The 18763-nt window shown below is 40.9% G+C and overlaps 1 protein-coding gene across 1 annotated transcript in view; it reads left to right on the top strand.

Annotated features, from left to right (window-relative positions):
- Positions 1-688: 688 nt before the first annotated feature.
- Positions 689-18763, top strand: part of ARHGAP28 (Rho GTPase activating protein 28) — a 72741-nt gene continuing 54666 nt past the window's right edge. The window contains exon 1 of the mRNA XM_084216587.1: positions 689-972. Coding sequence (XP_084072713.1) covers positions 848-972 — 125 coding nt within the window. The 5' untranslated portion in view covers positions 689-847. The remainder of the gene's footprint in view (positions 973-18763) is intronic.

Raw genomic sequence — 18763 nt, forward strand, 5'->3', positions numbered from 1 at the left:
CTGAAGAAGTGGCAGAGGGAAATAAAGGGATTTGTAAATTTTCTCACTTTGCTTAGAGTTTTCTCTGAGTATTATTCCAGAATTAAATCCTGATTGTTCTTCCTGATTGTCTCCTTTTGAGTGAAAAGCACTTAATTAACGTAGAGAGATCAAGTTAAATCATGAAAAACTATCCAGCATCTTGGTGTGTATTTATTTACAGGATTGCTCCAAATGAACACACACTGTTGTAAAAGTAATTCACTCATTTTCCAGGGCCTTTCAAATTATGTACCCAGCCGTATCAGACAAAATGAAAGCTCAATCTGATCGCATGTAAGACTGACAGACTGACTGACTCCCTGCTCCACCAAACCATGTGTTTGCTGTGTTTGTGGCGCTCTCCACCACCAGATCGGTTCACTCAGACAAGACCAACTCAGGCACATGAGGAGTATTTGCTGTTAAAAAAAGAAACAGAACAAAAAAAAAAAAAAAAAAAAAAAAAAAAAAAAAGTAAGCAGAGAACTATTGGGGAAAGAAGGGAAAGAAGTAAGAAGTGTTGTGTGTTGTGCGGTTGTGCGCGGGCAGGAAGCGTCCCGCGCAGCATTATCTCAGGTTTCTCGTTTCCTAGGGACGTAGTAACTTCCCCGTGGGTTGCTTTGTGGGCGGTGTTTTTGAATTTATGCTAATTCGGCTCCGCAGACAGGGAGAGGAGCCGTGTGTCGGTGCCACAGCTCTGCTGACAGCCGGCAGTGGCGAGCGCTGCCGCCCGGCCGGGCCATGGGCCGCCGCTTGTGACGGCGTCCCTGCCCGCCCGTCGGGCCGCCTGTGCCGCCAGCAGCGGGGCCGACATGTGCCTGTGACCATGGAGATGAAGGACTCGGGCAGCGTGGTGCTGACAGCCTACCATCCCCACAGCCCGGCCAGGATCCCGGGCATGGAGCAGGGCTTTGTACAGGATATGCCCCCCAGCCGTTCGCCCAGCAGCAGGTACAGCCCGAGGGGTGGGGAGCGGTGCCCGGGCCGGTGCTTTGCCAGGCTGGGCCGTGTGTTCGGTGTCAGCGCGGACACTCGAGAGCGATCTCTCATTTCTTGTCTCCGCCGGGGAAGTGATTCAGCCCAGGGGTGCGGGTTGGGGTTGGGAGGAGGAAACACGAGTGCCGATGTTAAATCTTGTAAGGCGACAGATCAGACTTGTTTCCTGCCCAGGATACTCAACGAGACAATCCCCAGGAAAAAAAAAGGCACGTGAACCAGGCTGCTGCTCGGATAGTTTAGGGCTGTGTTGCCAAAAAGTGAGGTGGTGGGACCGGCTGAGCTTGGCGCTCAGAAAGTTGATTCTGGCTTTGGTTTAGAGGATTATTTAATTCCTTCTCCGTTCACACGCCGGGTCAGAACCAGCCCTTGTGCTTGTCTCTGTGAAATTGGGGTTGCTGCTTTGCTTTGCACACACAATGGGGGACTGCCTTGCTGAAGACTTAGTCTAAATACGAAAATTCCTTTGTGTTGCAGGAAACTAAGTATTGTCTTAATTAATGCAGTCGCGTGTATGTTTACCTTCCTGCCTTGTAAGAATGCATATATTTGCACAGTTCAAAACCAAGTGGTTTGAGCAGTTTTACCATTTTAGAAAATCTGATCTTTCTCTCAAACATACATATTTGAGTCTTGCAACTTTCTCCAAAAGGAGTGATAGAAAAGTTCATACTGTAAAAAGTTGAAGAAAGTAGCAAGTCTTGCATTATGGCTTGACTGAAAAAATAAGAACTAAGTCTAAGGAAACAGCAGATGACATTATCCCCATGAATTAAGTCTGTGTCTTCTCTTAATAAAAATAATGATATTTACTTCATATTGTTTATTTATAGCCCAAATAGCTATTTTGTTTTCAATGTCATTATTTAGATTAGCTGCATCTTCCTGTTCTTTGTGCGTTTCCCTGGCTGTCCCATAAAGATAACTCCTTTGTTCTGGTAAACTGCTGTTGGAGAGCAGTACCAAAATACACAATTACATGTTGAGAAAAGAAACGGAGTCTGGGCTTTTAGACGCAGTAAGAATGGCATTTGCTACTCAAAACAGAGAGCAGTGGTTTGGCATTGAGTTACAGGGAAATGTAGTTTTTTTTCCCTGTGCTCTTCCCTTAAGAAGAGCAAGCTCCCGTTAAGTTTGTGAGCAACAGAAATGTGGTGTTTTGCTGTTTTTCTTGTAGGTGGGCTAATTGTTTTGAAATGCACTTGAAATTAAAGCTCGGAGTGTCTGAGGGTTTAAATCACACACATAAAATCACATGCATATCACCTACAAAAAGCAGAAGTGCCAATTATGGTTCCTGAAAGAAGAAAACTAAAGCGGATCCTGACATTTTGATGAGGAACTTATTTTGGAAGCTCCTGCCATGAGCCAAAGCCATGGGTCTCTCTCTATGTCTACATATCCATAAGATTTTAGTGCTGTCTCCCCTTTCTTGTCCTCAACTTCCCACAGCTGTCTAATAGCAATAGCCAAATTCTGCCATATGGGCAGTCAGTGGCTGTCTGAGTTTCCAAAGCCTGTTCAAGAGAGTGATTTTATTAACCCAGCATGAAGTCCTCTGGAATGCAGGACCCATGAAGGCAAATGTACTGAGTGTTTTAGCAAATGGTAAAATAGGCTCTGGCTTAATCCCTACTTCATCTTCTAAGAACTCTTTCCTGGACTGCATTTTCAGTATAGTTTCCTCTGCCACCATCCTAATGCAAGAGCTTTTATTAGAGGTTCTTTCTGGTGTTCCTTGATCCCTAGGGCAGCTACCCACACTATGTCAACTCCTTAACTCTTCGGGAAAATTATTCAAAAAAGCATGAAAAGAACAGAAGTGTTACCCATTTTTTGTTTGATAACAAAAACAGTTGGGACCCAGAGCCTGAAGTCAGCTATTTAAGTTACATGTACTCTAAAGCAATCTGTAGTGGAGGTGTTTATCCGTGAGAATAGAATTTGTCTTGGATATTAGCCTTTAATTTGGCAAACTGCTGACCAAATCTCCCTTAGCTTAGGAATCAAGATACTTAATTTTCCTTCCTCTTCTCATAACATTTTCCCTGCTTTAAAGTGACGCACTCTTTATATTAGAATAGCTCCACTCGCCGGAGTCAGGCTTGGAGTTGTCTTCCAGCTGTTTTCTTTTGCAAAAATTTTCCCTTTGGAAACCTTCTGATCAGAGTTTTATCACAAAAAGTGGAATCTAATGCGGCCTCAGCCAGCAATTAACTGCACCACTCCCCACCATTAAAAAAGACACTGATAAAAAAAGAAGGAAAGATTTAAGTAACCATTACGAGCCCCTAAACAAATGAGTAATCTTGAACATTCTTGACAATCCAGACACACAGCTGAGAAGCCCATGCACACGAAAGGTTACACTAACAGATGCATCCAACTACTTGGATTTATATTCATGCCCAACTCTCACAGGGCCAGCCAGGCTGGCATCCTGTGTGCATTTCTAAAACACACTGCCAGCATCAGGGTCAGCGTGAAGTGTAGCAGCTGCAAGCATTTCCATTTCTAAGCCCAGTGGATCTGTACCCCATCATAAGTTAGGGGATAGTAGCTGGTGGGCTGTAAAGAGAACTGGAGAAAATGTGCTTAAATTGCTTTGAATGGAGGATGGATCAATGTGCAGTGAAGGATGGAAAATTCATAGCAGTAATGAAGAGGAGAGTGGGATGAAAATTTGACTGCATAATGATGCCATCACCAGTTTGCAAAGGAGAATTCTAGCTTCCAAATGTAGCATTGGATAATATCAATAAAGTGGTTAAGAAAGGGACCACAGATTCCACCCATCCTCCAGAACCAGAGTTCATCAGAGGGACTAAAGACTTAAATATCTTGACTTCAGTTATCCATGTAGTTCAATTCTTTCTCTCTCCATTTGTTGCATCTTGCAGGCTTATTTAACCCATTCTATACATGGGCTGGGGTGAGCCCTGAAAACTGCACTGTTGAGTATCCTAGAGTTCCAGGAGAATTCTCCAGACAAACCTTCCTTTGATCCTTTAATGCTAATATAACTAGAAAGTTCATTTTCCTTTTTCTCATGGGATATTAAGGTCTCTTTCCTTGGTTTGCCATCTGCTTTTATGTGCCTTTTATAGACGTTTATAGTAGTCGTATCTTTTTTTTATTTATTGCTTTTGAGAATGAGGTGTTGGGGAGATCTCTGTTTTGTTTGCTGGGAAGTTAGGCTAGCTCTACAGCATAGGAGTATAGTGGGAAAGATTCCTGTTCTTGTGGCAACCCCATCACTCTTTTAAAATCCTGTTTATTAGAAAATAGATGTCACAAATACCAGCACCAAAGAACCCAGAATATCACACTATGCCTGTCAATACGGATCCTGTCTCAGTGCAGAGGTGAAAGTGCTGATTTATGTTACATAATGGTCAACTTTGGCTTCCTCATTTCAGAGAATGAAGGACTTTGTAGTTGTGCACAAATACTGCTCCTGGTTTATATAGAGGAAAAGTGGGGCCATGGCCATATGTCTTTCTCACATCCCCTTTTTATCCTGTTAGGAGTAGCTAGGAGGAGTTATTCCTGTGCTCAAAGGAAACAGGCATGACCTCTATGCCAAATGGCCAGAGAGCTCTCTAAGGTAATTATGCAATTAGGGGAAGACAAAGCATTCCTAAGTGAGTCATGCTCCAGCTTTCCTTGACTCCAGTATGATAATTAGTGTGTTCCTCTGTTTGCTACCAGCACATCTACCAGCAAAGAACTCATCCTGCACTGCAAATCACATTTTCACTGCAACGAGTGGCTGTCACTTATGTCTGCATGAAATAAGAATTAGGGGAAAGAAAAATAATGTTCATAGAGGTTGTTCCTGCAGAATGGTGTGAGAGCAGCTTTTAAAGTGCACATTAAGCTTTTTATACATGTAGTAACCTTTTCAATCAATAATGATGCAAAGAGCAGCATATATACTACCAAACCTAGGAGCTTGCTGCATAGGTAAAGGACAAAGTAGATGTCAGCACTATTGATCAACACAGCCAGGAGCCCTTCTTACCATCTTCCCTAGTCAACTGCAAGTCTGGTACTTCCAATTGTTTCAGAGAAATGCCTTCCCAATCTCTTTGCATTCAGCATGTCTCTCTCCTTCTACTGTCAGGGGGGTGACTTTCAGGCAGACACCACTAAACCAAAGAGTCAAAAAAGAATAGGAATATTTTCTATATTGGTTGAAAAATACTGTGTGAATTGAGTTTCCTGCTGGCAACTTCCAGGATCCGTGCTCTCCAAGTCTAAGGCTTGCAGAGTTGGAGCTGGTAGTCAAGTCATTACACTGGACAGGCATGACACCAGATTGTTTTGTAGGATTCATTCCTCCTTGCAAGCCTCAAGATACTACAGATATATGTCAAGGTGAGGTAAAGCATCCTGAAATAATTCCCTGGAAGGAATACAACCGCAGGAGGAGTCTTTATGCAGCAAAATTTGTCTTGTGACAGGAGGAGCTATGTGAACAGCTTGGGTTTTATCCCAACAGAAGCAGATTTTATCACACTGAAGTAAGGTCTGTAAGCCCTGGGGCCAGGTGATCTGGGTTGGATTTCTGTCAGTGCTGATTGAGCAGCTCCCCAGCTCAGTTGTATACAAATGATGTCAAGAATGTCTTCTTGGTGATGCAGGATAAACAACCTTAACTATTTTGGATGTTAATGTTGCCTTATCATAAACCTACCCAGAAGACAAAAATAAAAATCTGGCTCCTTTTCCACAGCAAATCTTGACATGATTTGAGCCTTTTGCAGTAACTTGGACTCCAAAGCTATGAATTTAAAATTTTAAAACATACTAAATGTGGTAAAGAAAATCCCACAAATCAGTAGCCTAGGAAAAAACAGCATTGGCACCAGCTGCACAAAAAATAAATTTTATGGAAAAAATAACCCTTGTTGCAACTTATAGAAGCTTTCTAAAATATGATTTTTAAAGTATATTTTTATAGATACTAAGAATGATAATTCTTAATAAAATATTTACCAGGAGGATGCATATAAATAAGTCAGACAATAGTAGACACGCTTTTCCTGTAGGTTTTAGAAATATCCTTGTCCTCTGGGAGCCACACTGAGGAATGTAGTATTTATAGCCAGCTCCTCATGTTATGGTTGAAACTAGAGTTGCCTTCTCTGGTTTCTTTTCAGCTTGGTGCTCCTGCTGCTCTCCCTGGTACCTCCATATGTAGAGCTAATGAAAAACATCTGGCACTGTCCCTTTGATCATTTTGTTAGGTTGAGCATTTAGCCAACTGCTCCATTCATTTTTAACTAAGTCACTTATCTCTGATTACATGAGTGTTGGAGCTGCCTGCAAAAAAAAAAAGAGTAGGACCTGAGAGCCCTGCATGCCCTGCACAGACATGTTCAGATTGCATCTGGCAGTCTGACATCACTGGCATAACAAACTGCTAGGAATACACAACCTTAGTGTTTCTTTTGCACAGGAGATCATATTAATTCAGTGCAAATGTGTGGAAAATGTGGAGAGGTGACAACTGTGAGACGACTATGGAGTACTAGTAAAAGTACTTAGCTAGAGCAGGATCTGAAAAGCATCTGCTTAGTGCCGTACGAATATAGAATCACATCCTGAAATAGTGTGGGGTATCCACAGCAAACAGCCAAGCTGACATCCTGGATTTCAGCTAGCTGCAGTAGAGCAGCCATTTGGCCCACTGCGATGCTTGGCTCCAGCTGGCCATGCAGCACAGCAGAGCCAGCCCAGCTGGCAGCACATCTGCCAGAGGGGCAGGACCCTGCTCTCTGCAGCCTTCAGCTACCACCATGTGGGTGCATTCAAAGAGCACAGGAGAGGTACCCCGAGAATAGAACCCAGAGTCCCATCTCAAGTGGTGACTGAAGCAAAGCATCCTACCTAGCATTTTGGGCCCCCTTTTCCTGCCTCCTTTCTCTCTCGGTGGAAATCAACTCATATCACCCTGGTCTTCCATGTCCTGTCTGAGTGCTAGGGACTTGGAACAGGGAGACTACACAAGGGGGTGGGAAGAAGAGGGGAGCACAGAAGGACCTGAGATGGACCACATTCCCAGGTGTATTACCTGCCTTGCATCCTTGTGTGCAAATAAAAGGACCTGGAGTCAGACAATAAATAACTCATAAATATTGTTTTGTGGTGGGGAAATTTACAGCTGGGCCTCAATCCCCACCAAACACATGGGGTTTGGAATGGCATTTAAGTAGTGATTTTGAAATCAAAACATGAAATGGTTTAAAAGACAGGTTGTTTGAAAAAGTGCTCTATCACCCTGAAGGACTATTTCAGCAGAGATCAGAAGTGCTTGAGTTGGCATCCCTTGTAATTAATGCAAGGAAAAGATTGATGATCTGCGAGGGATCCCTCATTTCTGTAATTCATTTTTTCCCCTGCCATATCTCAACTTTCCAGACACTGTCAGTGTCTCTGAGGAGAGTGGAATAAACACTGGAGCAGGGAGCCTTTTATCAGCTTGTTCGTTTAAATACAGTTAGGTTCTCTTATTTAGGATGCTGTGTAATACTCAGCTACTGTAGGTCTGTGGGATTTTCAGATGGGTAAAATCATCCAGTTTAGGATGGACTTACGTTGAATGCTTAGGCAGAAGGTGAGCCTTTTTTAAAAACTCTTGGTGCAGAAAACCCTCTGAGAAGATAATTAGGAAGACAATGACCATAAGTCTTTTTGTGGAAGGTAGAAGAGCCCTATTAGAGAGAGACAGAGGAGAACAAGTATATATGGAGAACAAGTATCAGATGTAGAAGTCCCGCTGTGTTGACATCATTAACCAGATGAAAGACAGGTAAAGCAAGAGACAAGCCAGGGAACTGCATTTTAAACACCTGTGGATGAAACCTCAGGACATCAGTCTTTAGGTCACTCTCACAATTTGCTACCAGAGATGGAAGAAGCTCTAGAGCTGTAAGTCTTCATATTTTACTAGAGTTAATTAAAAACACCCTAGCTTTCAAATGGTCAGACTTGGGAAGGGCATAAGAAATGTATAAAGGCCTGAATTTGACTCATGGAATAGTAGGTGCTTTGCTAACTGTACCCCTGCAGAGTCTGCGGATAGCCAGACTCTGAGTTAATCAGTGCAAAATATAGGTATGGCAGTGGAGAGCCTCCTCAACATCAGTTTCTCTTTTTCTGGCTAATGAAAATTCAGAACAAAATATCATCCAGTCTTGTTTTCTGGCCCAGTGATTGTCATACCTAGTGATCAAGAGGGAATTTAGAAGTGAGAATGACAGATCCTTTTGAAGGTTAACCTTGGTATAAGAGGAAGAACTAGATAGTTGTAACATTCAAGCCAATATGAATTAGTCCTTTTTTTAAAATTCTAATATTATAAAACATCAGCAATAAATCAGGCAGTGAAACAGCAAGTGGGATATGAGTCTTGTTTCTACATATGGACTGAATTAAAGGACACTTAGGTGTAGTAATAGAGGTTTGATTCTGAATGTAGTAGAAATGGAATAAGTAATTAGAACACATGCATTTTAGTCAATAATTTTACTTACAGGGCATGATTTGATTATGCTATCTCCTGTCTCAAGTCAAGCTGACTTCTTTAATGGTATTCTTGCAGAATAGGGCATCCATATGAAATCTTAGATAATTAAAACATAACAGTGACTAGGCCTGTCATCTTTTTGCAGCACTTCCCTCTGTTACTCAAATATTTTGAAAACTTGAGTTCTAAATATTTGTCTGGATGGATCAGAGATGATTATAAAATATCTGCTGTAAATACAGGTGAAACATGGAGCTCAGGGGTCTAGGGCATTCTGTGAAGATGTTTTTCAGGCTTGGCTGTCCTTGGCCATTTCTGGACCAGATGGTGCCCATGTCATGCATGTAAGGAGGTGAATGGAAGCAGAGAGTTTATCCTGAGGAACAGAGACAAGGGAAGCCTTGGCACTCAAGCTGCAGCAGGATTTTAAATTGCAAGTGCTCACTTTTGGGGAGAGAGCGGTGAGAAGGAAGCCAGGACAGCCTTCCAAGCAAAGGAAAGAGGTCTTTTAAGTACATGGGAATCTTTTGTCACCTGCTGAAACAATAGTGTCTGCCTCATATGAGGTCTTTCTTACATCTTCCACTCAGAGGATGCATTTCACTATAAGACCCTGTGATCTGCTGCAATTCCTTGAGCTGCCTTGTTTGCTTGCTTTCTTCCCTCCTTTGTTTCAATTAGCAAGAGCAATTAACCCATGAGAATTTTAACATTACTGGTAATTTGAATTTTTGGGAAGTATTAGTTTATTCTAATTTACCTGTGTGTGTACAATATGTGCAAGCCCATAGATGGAGCGTGAAGTTTATGGTTACCCTTCTGTCATCGACAATTCACAGAGTATATGGCAAACATTAGAATTACTTGTCCTACAAGTCAAATATTAACTGGAATTTTCTTCAAGCATATTTGATCCAACCATCTGTTGCCTCTGAGAAAGCGTAGCAATTAAAAATAAGCAAACCAGAGAACCCATGTCAATTTTTGAAGAGCTTTCTTCATCATACAGGACCTCCATGTTCTGTATTTAGGAAGCATACCACATATTTTTGGATGAGACGTTGATTCTGAAGCTATTTTGTGTGATCAAAATGCATTTCATCCTTAATAGACTCCATCTCTTATGCCTTTTTTTTTTTTTAACTACTAAATTTGTTTTACAAGATTTAGCTAACCCTGGCCTGAAGTTAACTGTGCCACACTCAGCATTGCAGTAAGATCATGCAAGCCAAAACAGCTTGCTCCAGTCTACACTGAACACAAGCAAATCTGCAGTTAATTGCCTTACATGTCATGCAACAATAAATCACTAGTTTCAAGTAATCACGCATTTGTACATGGAGTGCATTGTCATAGGATGTCCTTGGAGGCTCATTTTCTCTTTCCGGATTCAAACATGGGGTATGATATTCATGTGGATAACAAGGATGTCTATAATTAACACTTAGTGCTATCAAGAATTCTAAAAGATACAGTTAAGTTGTAATTTTCAGAGGTAACCTTCTCCTCCTTACACGAAACTTTCTGAAGTAAGAAGGATATGTATTGCTTTTTTATTTCACAGTATTGTTTTTGCTCTCAGACACAGGACACTGGACTTTGTGTACTATTAGTATTTAGGCCCAGCTGCGATGTCTGTATTCTACTGAAAATCTGCATTACAGGCAAAAAAGAACCAAATAAAGCAATGCAAAGAAAATACAAAACCGAAGAGATTCAGTCTGACATCATATGGTTTAACAGCAAGATAATAAATCCGTGGTTTTAGTGGATATCAAGATTGCCACGTAATGACTGCACGCAGGAATTCAGAGCATACTTTCATGGGGTGGCTGCAAGCAAATCTGAGCTCCTTCTGCCTGTGTGCAGGAGCTGTAGGGCCACGTTAGCACGGAATTTTTAGCCAAGCCAAAAACCAGCCATGATGACGTGCCACCTCGGCTGCTGGCTTCTGGCCCTGGGAAGCCCGTGTCCATCCCACTGACACGGCAGTAGGAAACTTGAAGGCTGGAATTCAAAGTGTTTAAACTAATGCTTCAGGACTGATAAGGAAAAAAAAAAGGGGGTATGTGTTTTGCTGAACAGGCCACTCTGCTGATTAATAGGTTAGGTTGGGTATTTTCAGGTTGAGGTAGGTAAAAGTACATAAAAATGCAGGTATAAAGTTACACTGCATTTTTCTCAAATGCTTTGCAGCCTGGAAGGGAAGCTTTACCCAACTTAATTGAACCATAGCAGAATAACTTGTTCTTTTGTGCAAATTAGATTCCTACAAGAGAAAAGCACATGAAAAAGGAGTGCTGCTTGTGATACTCACTTAGAAAAGCTTATTGACAGCAATATGAAAGTATTCATCATGTGAATCCCCGTAGACTCCAGCAGAACAATCACGGGTACAGCAGGGATCCAGCACTAGTTCTGATGAATAAATTTAAAGAAGATTTTACATTTTTATTAGGTTAGATTTTTTCCCCTTTAGCTTAGGTAATCCATCTGAAGAGTAGAGTTCTGATTTTCTGGAAGAATAGAGCTTGAAAACCTTTTATTTCTTAAACAAGACTGAGGCCAGTCAGCATCTGAATATCCATTAGAATCTCCTTTCTAATTAAATTTCATCAGCTGGATCAGAAATATGATGATGTTTAGAAACTGCATTGAGCCTCATCCCAACACTGTAGATAAGGTTTATAACCTTTATTCTTGAACTGTCAATTCAGCCTTTGGTTTCTGAATCATTTCATGGCATTGATCTAGTGCTTCAGTTATGCTGAAAATGACATTGACCACTGCAAAAGTGGGCGGAGAAACGTCATTCAGCAGTCAGCTGGGTATATCTGCTGAAAGTATGTCTGTAATTTTGTGAAGGAGATGGTGTTACTAAGAACAGATTGGTTTCTGAGACTGCCTTGAATCCAGCCAGCTGTAGTTAAACCCTCAAAGGCTGACAAAGTGCATTCCTAATTATATCAGTGGAGTGGATGGCTAGATAAAGTTACCTCCTTTGAGACTATTGGTGATGAGTTTCCATCACTGGGATAGATTTTGTATTTCATACAAACCAAGGCGACCTCAGGCTGTGCAACAATAGCAATGATCCAAATTCTGACATGATACATACGCACCTGCAGGGCTACCCTAAAGCCCACAAATAGCCATATCCCTTTAATTCACTTTACATAATGATAATGCGTGATAGGCAATCTTTGAAGACTTTGAATAAGTTTGAACTTAGTACAGGATTAATCTTTGAAATTAAGTGCATCAGTTTGCACCAGATACCAGAAAATAACAGGAAAATGATAGACAGTGGGAAGAGTTTTTCTGGTATCTTTAGAGAAGACACATATTTATGGCTTTGGCCATCTTCACAGGGTCTTAAAACATTCACTGACATCAGTATGCTTAAGCAGCTGGTTTAGCTGAAGATAATAAGCTCAGTGTTTATTTTTCTGTGCTTTTCTGTGATCTGTATTTAGTTAAAAACTTAATACGGCTTTTCCATCATTTTTAACTACCTATAAAATTAGTAATGCCCTGTAATGTGGTTATTGCAGATCAAACTTACCATCTCCTGAACATCACTTGAAAGCAATGAGTAGATCTCAGGGATAAACAGTGAACAACACATCCTTATGTACAGTGAGAGGAGTGACATATTCTTACAGAAGGGAAGGAAACCTCTTAATCTTAGCTATCAATTTCATATTTGATGAAAAGAGTTTGCTCACTTTGCAAGACTGCTGTACTGCATTTTATGTTTGGGAGACATAAGGAAAATTCCTCTTTGCTTGAGCTGAGATGTCTGCCCTTTCTCGCACTTAAACCATGATATCTAAAGCCAGAGGGCCGACACAGTGCTCTGTTCATGACACCTGGAAAATCCTGTTTAGAGTTAGGTGCTGTGGTGGGCTGATCAGATAAGACACTCTGGAGAAGATTACTTGTTTGTTTTAACTGTTGAACTGTGAATACTAGCTAGAGTCGAATCTTTGGATTACAAATGTAATTGACATCTCACCACACTGAAAGTCAGACCTAGAACTCCTCTGGTGACAGCAGGCTTTGGGCTTGCCTCTGAAGACCTAGGTGGCCTGTGTCTGCATGCTGCGACTGACTCTGTGTCTTCAATACATGTTGCAGTTCTTATTTTTTGTCATTTATCCTATTCACTCCATTCTCTTATTTAGGAACTCCTAAATTCCTCATGAGGATGAATCAGTTATTGAACTTCTATGTAATTGCATTTCTATTGCACCCATTTTGTGCATCTATTGGACTTTGATGAAAAACAATGAACATAGCCAAAAACTACTGAGCTACACAGGAAAGATAATTGAGTGGGGCAATTCTGTAATGGTCACTCATGATGGAAAAACTTAGCAAGTTCAATGGGATATTTTCCCTTTTAGATTCATCACAGTCACTTTTTTGGATTGCACTCAGAGAAATATACTTACAAATGGAAATATTATCACAAGTTAGCACTGGACCCCAAAATCCAAACAAAACAATGAAGCAACACAGACTTTCCTTCCTATTCTGATTGCATCACTGGAACCACTGCCTAATAAAGGGATTTTGTTTGAGAAAACTTCCTTCTGTGTTTTTTTACAGTGCTGTGTGTCTGCATTCCTGTTCATTTGTATGCTTGATTAGCTGAAATCAAATACAATGATGCAGATCTCCAAGCAGCTATAAAAACTGAAAGTGAGCAATACTAACAGAAAAAAAATTCTACATTGCGATCTTCCTGGGAATTGCTGTGCAGAAAGCAAAAGAGCTGATGCAAAATCATGTATGTGTTTTTCCTTCATCTTATTTTGTCATTTTGTAAGAGAAGTTTAGTTTTTAGTGGACTTCAAATAGTCTTGTGAACAGGTAACAAAGGATGTACTGTTTGTGCCTCTGCCTCATGCACAGCTGTCCTCTGGCCAGCAGCTTGAAAGACATTGCTAGATTTTAAGAAATTCTGTAAGTATTAATTGTGATAATTTTTTCCTCTACCTGTGATACTCTGTGTACTTTTGGTATTACTTTTGATTTTTGCTGAGTTAATCTTGTGGTTTTGGAATGAGTCCTGTAGATTTTAAGAATGGGGAAGGTGTTTTGGTTTTTGTAGGTGATATATCTTCTAAAAATGAATCATTGAATTGATTCTGATTATAGACATCACTTGAAATGAATAGAAACATTTAGATATATAATTTTAGGCGCCTAAGATAAGAAGATTGGTGAAGATCTATGTCATCCTATCTGTATATTCAGAATGTATCACTTATGTGAGGATAAAAGAAAATAATACAGTGTACATCTGAACCTTAAGCAAGAAAACTTCCAATCATTAATAGAATCTAAAGGAACTTAGAAGAAAACTCAAAAGTTAAGGGTAAAGTGGCAATTACTTAATAAGAAGTACATAAGTAAAAAAAGAAAACATACCTAAGATTTACTTGAATGGCTATTCCACAAGTGCCTCTCGCTTGGTAGTGGAGGGATTTTTTTGCATTTGCCTTGTTGTTGACAAAATCTTGGCTAGTCTTTCTTTGAAAATGGGTAATATTTGACAGCATTGGAAGAGATCTTTCTGAGTAGGTACACTTTTCTATTACTAAGTAGTAAAATGAAGGATAGACTAAAACCATGATGAAAGTAGATGAAAGATCATCAAAATTCTTTAGCTGAGGCTTGTTCTTGAATTCAGGGGTTTGTTTTGATGTGGTGCTTTACTTAAATTACTGATTTAATCATGCACTTGTTGAAATTAAAGCTGTTGAAAAGTTCTGTGATTGGATTATGTGGAAAAGAATGTTTGTGACCAGAATATTGAATAGGGTTGTAGAAATTGTTGCTTAGAAGTCTGAACAAGTAACTGAAACACATGTTACTGGGCATTTTCACAAAGAAAGCATTTGAAAATACACATTCATAGCAGATGTGATGGCAGAAGTTTTTTGATTGATTCTGTACATTTCTTTGATGCAACCCTTGAAATGTCAACAGCCAAATGATTTACTGCACTGTATATGAGTTTTGACTGCTATCCTATACAATATGTAAATAGGAAAGTCCTGCTTCCCTGGAAATTATGATAAGACCGTAGCTTCTTGGTTAGCTGTGATTGACCTCATGCTACTAGCCAATGTTTGCCTAACAAAAATGGAATTAATTTGTTTTGCATGAAAAAAGCAATCAGATAATATCTTGAGTGGAAAGCCTTGACTTAGACACATGTACTGTCTGTGCTATAGAAAACTTTGATGATTTTCTGTATTTCCAAGTACTTTGAACATTTTTTGATGGATGGGCTGGTTTAATCCTATTGACAAGATAAATAATGAGGGCAGCTCTGTGGCTCCCCTGAGTTGCTGTGGTTGTCTGTTTTTCATTGGACACAAACTTTATCATAAACTTACTCTGAGTAGCACTTGCCCTGTGTTTCCTGCAAGGTTTGCTGGACTTGATATGCACATTGTTAGTCATATTCTGTTTCATATAGAAATGTTCTATACAAAAGTGTTGGGTTGGACTTTTTTCACAGATGGAGACCTAGGGCAATTAATTGCATGGTCCAGTTGCTCATGAAGGATAAATTCAGGTGACTTCTAAGCTTGACTGTGGGCTGTGCCAGGGCTTGCTCTGGGGCTCTCCTGACCATTTCCACAGCTCATATCATTGCCTTAAAATGTTACAGTGAAGCCAGAAAACGTTCCCTGACAGTTTTTAAAACTGCAGCTCTACGGCAAATCTATGGACAGAAAGTGTAGGAGAACCAAAGAAAAACCTGCCCACAGACTGGTGCTCTTCCTGCAGTTGTGACAACTGCATCTGTGGGACCCCCTTCGGGAGGACAGCTCTGGAGGACTAGGCAGTTCACAAAAGCAAAATGGCTTAGTTTCAGTTTGTTCCTTGCTTGATCAAAAGTTATTGTCAAATCCCCACCAGACTCATAGGTTCTGTCTGGTAGTCAGCTATCCCCAAACTACTTTCATTCTTTCCTAGTCTTTTGGGACTCAGAATCACAACCAAGTTGTGATGACAAAACAAACTGCCGCTTACACTGTGAGCTTTTATAACCATTTAGGGACTTGCTCGCAGCGCATGGCTAATAAAAAATAACTTAACTAGCCTTTTACTTCTTTCATGACAGAATTACTTTGAATTATGTCACATTTGCCATGGACAAAACTTTCACATGGCAGTTAATATAGCTCTAATTGCTAATTAGGAACTTTTCCGGCAGTAGCAATAACATTATTAGTCTTAACTCTTATAATTATATTCATCTGAAACTCCTTTCTCTGCACCACAAGAACTCCACAACTACACCTAAGAAAAGATTTTTCTTGGATGATACATAGATGTAGAATAAAGGGGCATTACTGCTTCCTCCAGTCTCCACCACAAACTTTCGTGATAGGAAAATCTATGTTTCTCAAAAGTTCCAGGTCATGGTAGTCAACTCTCAGCTTCTTACATAACAACACAGCAGCAGGAATTGTCACTAAAATTATTATTCAGTGAAGTTTAATTTATATTGGCCAATTCACTGGCATTATCATTCATCAGTTCAGGATCCACAGCATAAATAACTTTGAGAATGAAAGCTCAGAACACATGTTAAGTTCATCTACAATTTCTCTCCAAGGCCAGGAGAAGATTAATGCAGTCATGAAAGCAAAGGTCTGGCGCCTCCGTCAGCTCCTTTTCCAGTTGCCTGAATGCTGAAATGATCACAGAAATTTCCTCTTCAGTCTTAACTGCACAACCCACACACATGCACAGCTCCAACAAAGTGATGACTTGCAGCCTGTGCAGAAATACCCCTAACCTGCCTGGCAGCCAGCTGGCGTGCCCTAATCCAAGCTCTGAGGCTCGGACTTGAGCCCAGACTGCTCTGTCTTGAGAGTCAGCAGTGCCAGCAGCGCAGAGAAAGAGGCACGTGTCTCACCTCGGCTGGAGCCCATGTCCTCCCTGCAGCAAAGTGGCTCCAGCTAGGACAGCTTCCAGTCTAGCAGTGCTCAATTTCAAAAACATCCACGTAAAAACTGGCCTCTGCACAAATCACAAGACTGAGGAAGTTCTGGAGATAGTTGTAACCACGCTGGAAAGGAAAAAGGGGAAAGCCATGAGCGTGTTTAAAAAAACAAAGCAGCAACTTGAATTTGATTTTTTTCCTGCTGCCTCCTGGCAGGTGACCTCTGTGGATGCGTGAGTGCTGAGCACTGCCTGGCAGCTTTCTCACTTCAGTTCAGTTTGAGCCCAGTTTATAAACAGGCAGAAAGCTGCCTTCCACGGCTCCTGCTCGGCCGTCCTACCTGCCCCCATTCCCAGAAAACCGCAAGGCATTAAAATAACCTCTGATGCAGGGACTGATTCTCTCAAGTACAGTAGCACACTCAACACGTGTTTGGAGTGCTCATTAGAGGACAGTCAGCATTTTCTTTCCTTCAGCAGCTCCAGATCCTGATGGTCCTTTTCCAAGCACTGCTGATTTAAAAAAAAAAAAAAAAACAAGCAGCCACTTTCCCAGCTCTTGCTTTAACTCCATAGTTGCGAAAAGGTGATAAGGGGCAATTTCAGTGCATTGCCCTCCTCTGCTAGTACACATGAATTGTTTTTTAGGAAAGGCAGAGCGAAAAGGAGAAAAAGGAGGAAAAGGGAGAGGGAGATTAAAATGCAAAGTAAATAACTTATTAAAATGGCAAAGCTGACATAATGCCATCTGGTTTATGTCTGGTCCCTATTTGGAGCTTGATCCTGCCGGGTACTTAGTGCTCAGGCTGTTCCCTACGGCACTCTCCAGAGCACACTTAATGTTTAAGTGCTTTGCTGGATCATGGCCAGTGTGCTGAGCACCTCAAAGGAATCAGACCTTGCTTAATTTTTCTGGTTTGTAAAAAACTCTTTCCAGCTCTGAATCCTGGCACTTCTAAGTGAGATTTTTCCTTCTCCGCTCCACCCCAACACCCATATTTTTTATTCTGAATAGTCAGTTCCAAGCAGGATTAGACCACTGAATGCCCACAGTGGAAACTCCAGAATAGACAGCTGGCCTCTGAGGAAACTCCAGGGGACAATATTTTCACTTGAGTGAGGTTCTACCTAGAGTTATTCAAAACTCCTTTTGGTCAGCCTGTTAAAAACTTCAGCTGTAGAGCAGAAAGGAGAGGTGTAATAAATTCTTGGGCATACTCGGCATCTACTCCAAATGGGCAATAAGCTCTAAATCAAATCAGAGAAATCCCTACTAAACCAGAATTCGTGGTGTGTCTGACAGCACACACTGCATTAGATATTTCAAGTCGATAACTCCAAAGGTGGCTGTCAAGATGATGTGCAACCTCCGTGAACTCGACTTTCATCTCTTTCCAATAATAGTGAATCTTTGTGGAGAGCTGCTGTAAATTACAATTACTAAGTAAATTTTCAAATCTTATAGCCAGATTTGTGACGAATCTGAAGACCACGGTGAGAAAGGAGTGAAGAAGCAAGCAGAGACACTTTTTGCTGTCATGGCAAATCTGCTCAAGGTTTTAGTTTCAGGGTCAGGCTGTGTAATTCCTCTATCAGCTGATCCTTAAGGCTTTAAAAATCCTTGAGGTGTACACATTCGCTGTGGTGTGGTCATGCCTGTGCTCCACATGCATCCATGCATGTGTGTATGTATGCGTGTATTTGTGTGTTTGTCACCTGCAGTGCATCAGCTGTGCTGCTGAAGTGCAGACACCCAGCATTTTAGCCATGTGGAAAAACACACTCTCTAGGAACACCACTTCTGCTCACCTGCCCCCTGTTCACTCACCACTTCCACTGCAACAAAGTTTTACTGGCATTGCAAACATCAATCTGTCTTCAAATGCTGATGTAGTGTCTAAACAGCCAGCCAGAAAGAGAAACAAAAATAAAGGAAATATGTACCTATTTTCCTCAGTTATAAGATTAGCCTAGGTCCTGAAAAAGACAAAAGTATAGTCCTGGATCATTGACTGGATTGAGTCCACATATGTCCATACACTCTGAGACTAGAAATCATTCTTCACTGGACAAGTAGAGCACTATGCCTCATAGGGCCCAAGACAGCAGCTTTAAAATTGCCATGTAATTTGGTATGGGAAAATCTCTAGCTTTTTTTTATTGCTATGCTTTTCTTATACCCCTAACTTTCTGAGTGTATTAGTGAGAAAGAAGCAATTCCATCACTGAAATGTAGCC

Source organism: Fringilla coelebs (assembly GCF_963513975.1).
Source record: "Fringilla coelebs genome assembly, chromosome: 1".
NCBI classification, from domain to species: Eukaryota; Metazoa; Chordata; class Aves; order Passeriformes; family Fringillidae; genus Fringilla; species Fringilla coelebs.